The sequence below is a fragment of the Otolemur garnettii genome, unplaced genomic scaffold (assembly GCF_000181295.1).
Source record: "Otolemur garnettii isolate 467f Iridium unplaced genomic scaffold, OtoGar3 scaffold00011, whole genome shotgun sequence".
NCBI classification, from domain to species: Eukaryota; Metazoa; Chordata; class Mammalia; order Primates; family Galagidae; genus Otolemur; species Otolemur garnettii.
The window spans coordinates 16,283,467-16,293,420 of NW_003852406.1; the positions used below are offsets into that span (position 1 = coordinate 16,283,467).

General features: G+C 48.9%; 1 protein-coding gene across 3 annotated transcripts in view; it reads right to left on the minus strand.

Moving 5' to 3' along the window:
- Positions 1 to 7,912, minus strand: part of DAPK2 (death associated protein kinase 2) — a 140,555-nt gene extending 132,643 nt beyond the window's left edge. The window contains exons 1-2 of one of the 3 annotated variants that reach the window (XM_023510133.1): positions 7,862 to 7,912; positions 753 to 850 (exon numbers count right to left, since the gene is read on the minus strand). In XM_023510133.1, the coding sequence (XP_023365901.1) occupies positions 753 to 829 (77 nt within the window). In that variant the 5' untranslated portion in view covers positions 830 to 850; positions 7,862 to 7,912. Of the gene's footprint in view, positions 1 to 752; positions 851 to 6,930; positions 7,005 to 7,861 lie in introns of those variants that run through there. The other 2 variants (XM_023510134.1, XM_023510132.1) reach the window with 2 other exon arrangements.
- Between the last annotated feature and the right edge of the window lie 2,042 nt (positions 7,913 to 9,954).

A 9,954-nucleotide genomic window follows, 5' to 3' on the forward strand; every position in this document is an offset into this window, starting at 1 on the left:
AAAAAAAAAAAGAATATGCACCAGAGTTTCCCCAACTAAGAAACAAGAATAAGACTAATTCTCATTTCATGCACTATTGTTGAGAATCAAACTTCAGGACTGATATTCTGTAGTCACTAAAACACCGTCTAAATATTAGCAGTTGTTAGCAATGGAAGGCAAGAAGAGAACTTCAGAAAAATCCAAATTTCTCTTCAAATAATAACTATAATACTTTCAGATCTCAGAGTTCAGCCAGGCCTGCTTTCTGAGTTCAGCAAACCTGAAAACACACCAAGTAACTCAGATCCCAGGAAACTTCATGACTAGACTCACGTGGCTGGTTACTCAACACAAATCCATTTTCAGGATGATTACTTCACCTCCCATTCATGCTCAGAGCTTAAAAAACAAAATCCTGGGAACCATGGAGAATCCCATGTGGGATTCAGAGAAGAAAACCGACAGGTCAGGTTGCTGTCCAAGGCCTATGGGGACTTTGTGAAAAAAGTAACATTAAGATTTGCCCTGTCAGCTAAATTATACTGAAAACAGAGAACTCAATCATTCTAGGCCCTGCTACTGGCACGTCTTTATTTCCAGAGAGAGGACTATGTACAGAGTCACCCATGAAGGTGTATAACTTCAGGCTCGTTTTTAAAGTCTCCCACCAGTCCCGTGGCCAGCCCCTATCTTCCAACACCAGCTGACAGGTACACGGAGAGTGACTCTGGCTCCCTCTGGCATCCCCCACCTCTCACACGGTCTCTTACCTCCCCAGCTCTTCTCCTATGTCATAAAAGTCCTCCACCTTCAGCTGCTTGAACGGCTCCATGTTCGAGCTCCTCATTGAGCCCTGGACCACACAACACTGAAATGGGAAGAAACCTGAGGTTAGGACAGCCACGCAAATTAGCACAAGCCTAAGGATCTGAAACCTAAAAATAATTGGCCGCGAGGGAGCTAATATTTTAACAATTATCCATAGCCCTGATTCCTCAAGAACTGCCCTACTCAAGTCTTTTCACACCTGCAGATGACCATGATTTATATAAGTTTAAATTTGTTAAAGAAACAGAAAAAGAGACCTCCTCACTTCTTCAAATCTGTCTGAAGAAGTTCAGAGAAACATCCATGGTGAGAATCAGCTATTTGCTCTCACTAAATTCAAACCTACTGAGAAAAAAGGCATCTGATGCAGAAAAAAAAAGAAGAAAAAGAAGAAGAATGACTCTTAAAGTCAGAAGTCTCAGGTTCTCAGGTTCAAGCCCCAGTTTTACTTGGGTAAGTCACTTAAGCTGCCAGACACTGAATTAGCTTCCTCGTCTGTAAAATAGAGCTAATACTATAAAAATCAACTTCAAGTCATGAAATTATTTTTATAAAATGCTACAGAAAGGTAAAGGATTATCATGACCTCAGTTCCCTCAGGGGTATGCCACCTAATTTCGAGTCTGAACTGATCTGTAATCTCTCACTCATCACCCCAAACAAGGACAGATGGGAGTGGTGTGACAAACTACAAAAGGCACCAGAAACCTTAAGGTGCTAGTTTCAGCTCTGCCTGTGAGCAGCTCCGTGATCTCATCGCCTGTCAGAAAGGCCCAAGTGTCCTCATCTGTAAAATGGAGCTAAATCTGCCTGCCCAGGGCACCTCAGGGAGAGCCAAAGGACAATTCTGAGCCCTGGAGAGTGCTCACCACCTCACAAGAAGAGAGTGTTTGCATCCTCCCCTAGGATCCCCTGCCCCAAGGAGCTCACCCATTCCTGGGATAGACAGTCACATGCCGCCCTGGTCAGCACCCCAGAAGCAAGGCCCAGAGCACAGTCTGCAAATCTGTGTCTTTCAAGAGTCGTTAGCGAAGGCCTCTCATAGCTCATCACGGCTAGCGCTGGCAGCTTTTCTTCCGCCTGCCAATCATATCCCAACCACACCCAGGCTTCACCAGCCCCAAAAGGCTGTTTTCACCAGGCTAGGTGGAGGCACAATTACATAAGGGTGTGTCTCATCAATGCCAAGTGGTTGGAGCTGTACTAACAACTCTCAGGGGATATATACAATCTATCCTCTTCCTCTACCTCTGCCCCTTGCAAACTAGAGTGACATTACCAACATGCCACTTGCCTGTCTCCCTTCCATCAAGGCACACACATCCCTGAAGATCCCTAGGCAGAGCTGGCCTGGCTCACAGGTCTTACTCTCAAGGTCGCCTGCTGGCTGGCACCTCTGGTCCACCATGCATCCTCCCAGCTTGGTCTTCACCCTGTGCTTGGCCAGGACCCAGGCAAGCATGCAGTACTGAAAAGAGCAGGCTCCAGGAGCCCCAGTTCCAAACTGACTTGGGTGTGACCCAACCAGAGAGGGCATCAGTCCCCTCATCTGTAACCCCAGGGGTGACACTATCTACATCACCTCCTTCACACATCCCTGTGAGTTTCCACTGTGACAAGAGTATAAAGTGCTGCACAAATGGTTATTACTGTTGTTGTTTGATTCATGCCAGGCCACTCTTCATGTTTCTGCTTCCCCAGTCATTGAGACAACTCATTTGGATCCTTTGCGAGAAAAATATTTTGGGGTCTCCCTGGCAAGCTTGGCTTGATCAAAATTGGAAGCTGGATCCACCCTCACCCCAACTATCCAAGTAAATGTGAGACTAGCATAAGGGGTGGTAGGAATACTATCTACCATCCTCTTTCTCCTGAAAAAAAAAAAAATTCCTTCCAAATAAACTATTCAGGTCAGATGGGAAGGGGGTGGATGTTACTAATTTCACACAGCTAGATTCAAGCAGGAAATGCCAAAAAAATTCTATTGCCAGAAACCCTGAGAGTGGTCCCTGGAACAGCTAAGATCTCCCATTTGGCACAAAGCCAATTCTTTGTGCTATCAGGAGTTGAGCTGGACTCAAAGAAGCCCCAGTCCCTCAGCAAAATGTGGAGCCTCTGCCTTGGGATACATACCCTGTGTAGCCAGAGGTAGGGGCAGTGGAGTCCCCTAAGGACAAACTAGGCCCACCAGTTTGGTTCTAACTCACCTTTCCAGTCTTAGCTCTCTCCCCTACATATCCTAGTAGGCGGTCCCATTTCCCCGAAGCATTCACCCCTGCTGTGCCTTTTCCATGGAAGGTCCACCGACACAGCCCTCTGGCAAAGCTGCCCCCTTCCCACATGACCTGGCTCAATGCTACCATCTCTATGAGGCTACTTTCCCTCCAAAAAACAGATGAAAAATTTCTCCCTCTTTAAATTCCCCAAGAGTGTTCTTCATACATATTTAAGGTTAGAGTTTATCCCATTCTGGCTCATAAAATAATCTATGTCTAGGTCTAGCCCTGAGAGAAAGAATCTAGATTTCACAGTCACACAAGCCTGGGTTCAAATCCCAGCCCTATCACTTCCTAGCACACTGTCCTTAGCTGAGCACAAGATAATTTTTCCTGAGCTTCACATTACTTCATGTGTTGGTGAGTATGTAGGGCAACTAGAACTCACCAACAGGAGGAGGATATGGTGGGGCAACCACTTTGGAAAACTGTTGGGCAGTTTCTATGGACTTGTGTAAGAGAAATGTATACAAATGCTTTCCAAAATGGCCTATGTTAGAATGTTCACCACAGCACTACTTTTGTAATAACTAAAAGATGGAAACAACCAAATGGTCATCAATAGAAGGACAAATAAATGGAGGTACTGTACATCCAATAGAATCATTATACAACACCAAGAATTAACAAAGTACTAGTACCTGCAACAACCTGGATGAATCTCACACACATAATGTTGAGTGAAAGTTGCCAGACACAGAAACTAGACTGTGTGATTCTACTTAGGCAGAGCTAAGCTACGGTGCTAGAAGTCAGAATAGTAGTTACCTCTGGGTGGGAGTGACACAAAGGCTTCTGGGTGCTGCCCATGTTTTTGCCAAGACAAGGTCTCTCTCTGTTGCCAGGGCTAGAAAGCAGTGGCATCATCATTGTTCACTGCAACCTAGAACTCCTAGGCTCAAGCAATCCTCCTGCCTCAGCCTCTCAAGTAGCTGAGACTCCAGGTGTGAAGAACCACACCTGGCTAATTTTTCTATTTTTTTTTTCTTATAGAGACAAGGTCTTGCTATATTGCCCAAGCTGGTCTCCAACTCCTGGCCTCAAGCAATTCTCCCACCTCAGCCTCCCAAAGTCTGGGATTACAGGTGCCCACTACTGTGTCCAGGCCTACTTTTTGATCTGGGTAGGAGTTATATGGATATACAGGATGCATATTTATTTTGTAAGCAATCAAAATTTTACACAATTTTTTAAAATGAGACTAATATTTATCTTATGGGACAAATGAAGTAATAGGTGAAAGGTTAATGGTCCCTGAATAGTCCCAACAAATCTGAGTTCCTTCTTTCCTGCCTATTGTCTTGGAGCCCCATGAGGCTCCTATGTCAGTTTTGCCCCCTTGTAGTAGCTAGTATACAGTAGGCACACCATAAATTTTATTTGATAGATTTAGTGTCCCAGCCCTCTTTCTTCAGATGCCTCATCGGCTAAAACTGATAAGGGCTTGAAGCCCTTTCCTAACACCTCTTCCAAATGAATTTGCATTTTACCAAGTTAGAAACATGAAACTGAAGAGAAGAAACTGAATTGTAGTCACGAACTGGGGCCCAGAGAAGGAACCAGAGACACAGGCGCCCTGAAAAGCTGCAACCACATGGCAACAGGATGGACACAGTGACAACTCTTAGACAGAGGCACAGGCCATCAGCTCCAGACATTCCCCCATAGTTCTCCTAATGGAGTCCTTGGAATTTATATTCCTGCAATGTTCCTCGTTCCTGCATACGAGGCAACTAGGAGGTGAACATGGATTTCCTAGAACCCCACAGAAAGAGACCTCACAGATCACTTGTTTGTGGATTTTTAGACTCTTTTGCAGAGTGAACTGGAGAACATCGGGGAGAGGGCCTAGTAAGTGCTGCAAGTTCCCTATGCGGGAAATTCCAGCCTTGGACACCTCCTCCAAGGTTGTCCCTCAGGAGGCCACTGACTTCCCCAACCCTGGTGCCACCTTTGAAGGGGTGAAGTTCACCAGAGTGAAAAATGGATGCCAGAGTAGTTCTACATTATCTATACTATATTTTAGGGTTCTGGGTAAGAATTCACTGAAAAAGAAGTGTGAAAGCCACCGTTTACTGGTCTAACCCACTTGTTTTACAAAAGGAGGAAACCAAGGTGCAGACAGGGGAAGGGATGTGCTAAGTGTCACACAGCTACCCCATCCAGCTACTTCTTCTCAGGGTTTTTGGACAAACATCACAACCCCTTCAAAGGTGGCACCAGGGTTGGGGAAGTCAGTGGCCTCCTGAGGGACAAACTAGGAGGAGGTGTCCAAGGCTGGAATTGCTCCTATAGGGACTCCCAGCACTTACTAGGCCCTCTCCCCGATGTCCCCCAGTTCACTCTGCAAAGTGAACTCTCCCAAGTCCTCAGGCCACCTTGCTCAGTGCAAGTAGGGAAAACAGGACCATGGCAAGGGGCAGGCAGTGACTGGGCCAAACACACATCACTGTCCTATCACACACACTTCCATTAGGAACCATCATGCCCAAGTGTTGGGGAAGCTGCCAACAGAAGGGAGTGGGCTCTGGCATTAGAGTCCCTCTGTACAGTCAGGGCTTTGACCCACCACAAACCCTGAGGAGGAAGCTGGGGCTCAGAAGTCAGCCACCTGTCTGAGTTAACATGAGAAAAACTCCATCTCTTTGGTAACCTGTTCCATTGGCCAGCCTGCTTGTTGACCCCAACACAGTCAGGGTCTGTTCAGGTCTCATTCCTTTCAATCACAAACTTGCCCCAGAACAACAGATGTCCACTCACATCCACACATCCCCACGTCCCTACCCAGCCCTCCTGGGAAGCTGGTGAATTACCAGTGGTGCCATTGTAGGTGCTAAAAACACATCTTGGGAGATGGATAGTTTGGGGGAAAACAAGGCTCTGAAGGTAACTGTGAAGAGGCCAAGGTGCCAGGACCCCTTAGTCAACAGGACTGTCCCAGGAATCCCTTACACAGAGGCAGTTGGGAAACACAGTGTCAGAAACCAGAGCAGCATCCCGCAGCTGCTGGACTCTAGAGTACAAGGTGTCAGGAGCTGTCCCTCCACGTGCCACCTGGGACCTTCTAATCTGCCACTGGGGCAGCCTGATACCCTGTCCTCTCCCCCGCAGTTCACCCCTAACTTGCCACTACCTGGTCTCTGGGCCTTTGTAAAGAATACTTTTCTCCTTTGTAAAGTGAGAAGGCTAACCCTGCAGAGCTTTAGTGAGAGGGTTAACCAGATCCATGCACATAGCATGAGACATCTGCCATGTGTGGTCCGGAGTTCCACGTCCTTCCAAGCGCTTCCACGCAACCTGTTGCAAACCTGCTGGCTGCCACCGCGCCCATGCTAGCTCTGCCCCGGGACCGGGCTCCTAACAGCGGGTACCACAGCTTCATTCGGCTACAAAGAAGGGTCACCTCATCTGAGCGCTCTCCTGGCATCACCTCCTACTGCCAGTGGGAATCCGGAGATGGGAGAAGCGGGCTAAGCTGAAAGACCTGGGCAGGATCGGACTTGCTCTCCTCCCTGCAAAGGGGGCTACCTTGATGGAAGTCTGTCTCCCATCTCCTCCCGCGGTCCTGGTTTCTGCCCACCTCTCCCACCCCGTCTTCCCGGGTCAAAGTGGCAGGTTTCGGAGCGCGCCCTGAGGTAGCTGCCTGCAGATCCCACGTTGTGGTGCCGGCCGCCGTGCCCAAGGCCATACCCGGGGGCAGTGTCAAGCACTCAGGAGGCGGGCCCGGGATCCACGAGAGAGCGCCCCGGAGTTCTGTGCCCCGCCAGCCCCAGCCCCCGGCGCTGCTGCACTCGGGCTGCGCGCCCCGTCCCGCCCGTCGAGCCCGCAGACGGGCGCTACTCACGGAGGGAGGCTGCGCTGCGGCGGCCGCGGCGGGCACCCTGGGCACCGGGGTCGCAGCGGGGAGCGCGGCGCTCGGCTGGGCTCTCCCCCCTCCGCGCCCGCCCCCCGCCCGCCGAGCCGCCGAGGAGCAGAGGGGGCGGAGCGGTCGGCCCCGTCCCAGGCGCCGGCTGGAGGCGCGCGCGGCCTCCAGGGACGGGGCTCGGGGCGCCCCCTACTGGGGGCCCCCTCCGGACAGCGCTCGCCGACCCGGCACCTGCAGGGCCCGGAGGTTCCGGGACATGGGGTGAGACAGCCGGTGACAAGACTCTCTGGGCGTCCTTACCCGCTCTGCCGCTCACATGCTGTGCGGCCCTGGGCAAGTCCGCTAACCTCTCGGAGGGGTATCTGGAAAGTGATTTAAATGAGCTTGATACAAGTAGGCGTAGTCTGGCACAATAGCTCAGAAAATGGGATTTCCGTGTCACCCTCTCCCACCCCCCTCACATACACGGTGAGAGGAAGTCGCACTAGGGAATAGGCCCGTCCTTCCCTCTCTCCCAGACGACTCAGCACAGATCCTTCTGGGAACCTCACCACCCACGTCTCACAGCAGGATGAGCCCTGGAATCAGGAGGGACGCTCTGTTCCCCGCCGTCCCCAACCCCACCCTGCTCCCACACTTGAGAGCATCCTGGCCTTATTTGCTCTTGTTAGTGAGTAAAACCCTCATATCACCACCCAGTCTTCCCTAATAAAGGACTTGGGAGTAGATTCCTCCTCTCTTCCTTCTGCCAAAAAATCCCAGAGGAAAAAAGGAATGAGAGGGGAGGAGGTGATAGGAAGGAGGAAGCAGAAATGGAACTTAACCCAAGTTCAGTGGTCTTGTTTCAAGACCCAAGGCTATGGTAGCAGAAAGAAATGAGGACCTCCCCTCCCAGAATTTCCATCCCTACCTCCTTCACACAGCTCCTCAAAAGGGTCCTATCCCATGTCCGTATTCTTGGCCATGCCTCTTTATTCATCAGTAAGGTGAGAGGAAGTCTCCTTCCAGAAACTCCTAATGTAGCTATGGTGGAGCTGAAAAGAGATGGAGTGTGTAAGAATCATCTAGAAGACTTCTAGTGTGAGCATCACCCCACCTCCACACCTTTGGCCTTTGGCACTGGGACAAATACAGATGGACCCAGAAACCCAGCTGAGCAGTGCCTCAGCATCTGGGGCAGCCTCAGGGAAGATCTCAGAGCTTCCTTGTTTATAAACTTTACAACATCCCAGGACAGTGCAGTCTCTGAGCTTCCTCTCGTAAGAGCACAAGGCTACAATGAGTAGTACCCAAGATCAGAGGTGGCTTCTGATATTAATGGGCAGAGAGGAAAGACACCCACTGGTGAGGTTTCACCAGCATAGGGAGCCCCCTGACAAACCATCCCTAACACCTCCTCCCCCATTTCCAGTTATCTGTTGCTACTAACAAACCACTACCAGACTTGGTGGCACAAAACAATTTCATCATTCTCACACATTCTAAAGGTCAGGAATTCAGACAGAGCACAATACATATGGCTTATCTCTGCTCCACAACATTTGAGACTTAAGCTAGGAAGACTTGGGTGGCTGGGGGTGACTTGAATGGCTGGGGGCTAAAGTCACTTGGAGGATTTTCCTTCACTTGTTCAGTGGCTAGGTTGTGATGAAGTCAAGACTAGGCTTAGCTGAGACTGCTGGACACCTACATATAGCCTCTCTGTCCCTTTCCCTCTGAGCCTCAACCTGACTGATTTTCAGCAGCAACACCCCTTGCATAAGTGAAAACAGACATACTTGGATTTGTCACTTAACAAATTAGTTAAGAGAACTGCAGCTGGAAAGGTCATTGTCAATCAACCCATCCAGCCTGGTCTTTCTTTAGATGAGGAAATTGAGAGAGAAGTGACTTACTCAGGGTAACATGGCTGGTAAGAGACAGAGCTAGGTTTAGAACCAGGCTTCATCCAGATTCTCATTTTGGCGCTCCTTCCACTGCACCTGCCAAGATGCAATTGCCCAGGAAAGTACTATCTGGAGAAGAAGTTCATGCTTGAGGTTGAGTGAGTTTGTCACCTGAAGCCCTGCAGCAATAGAGCATTGAACCCTGAACATGAGACCAAGGTGGCAGTGGGCAGAGAAGAAGAAACCCCAAGGATAATGGCAACAAAGACACCTACTCCAGAATGAAGCCAGAGGAGGTCCAGGTCTTAAGAGCTAAGAATTATGCGGCTCAGCCCCTGCGTGGTTCTCACTGATGACCAAATCAAGTCTAAACACCTCATCCTAGCATTTAAGGCTCCAGTTTGCATTTTCCTGCTATGTATGCACATTGTCTTCCTTCTCATGCACACACAGTGGCTCTTTTGCCAGGCCAGATTATTGGCTGTTCCTGTCTCCATGCTTTTGAGCTATTCCATCATGACTCCCCTTATCCCATTCAACAAAATCTTATCTATCCTTCAAGGGTCCTCTAAAGCATTGGTTCTCAACCTATGGGTCATGACCCCTTTGGGGGTCAAATGACCCTTTCACAGGTTGCCTAAATACATCCTGCATATCAGATATTTACATTGTGGTTTATAACAGTAGCAAAATTACAGTTATGAAGTAGCAACAAAAATAATTTTATGATTGCGGGTCCCCACAACATGAGGAACTGTATTAAAGGGTCACGGCATTAGGAAGGTTGAGAACCACTGCTCTAAAGTATTATATCTTCCATGAAAACTTCCCTGATCTGCTCTCTAAATGCCTCTCTCCTCTTAACGTCTCTTTGTTAGTGCCTCTCTTGTCATTTACCCCCCTCTATTTGGGATATAATTAGTGTCTACTTTTGTTTTTCTCAAGGGCAACTACAGCGTCTTGTCCACCTTTGAAACCACACAGTCCCTGATATCCCAAACCCAATAAAAGTTTGTGAAACAGAATTACTAGAATGTAAATGCCACAAGGTAAGTGACTACAGCTGTCTGGTTTTCAATTGTCCTCTAAGGGCACTCAAGTACTTGGCCCTTGTAGA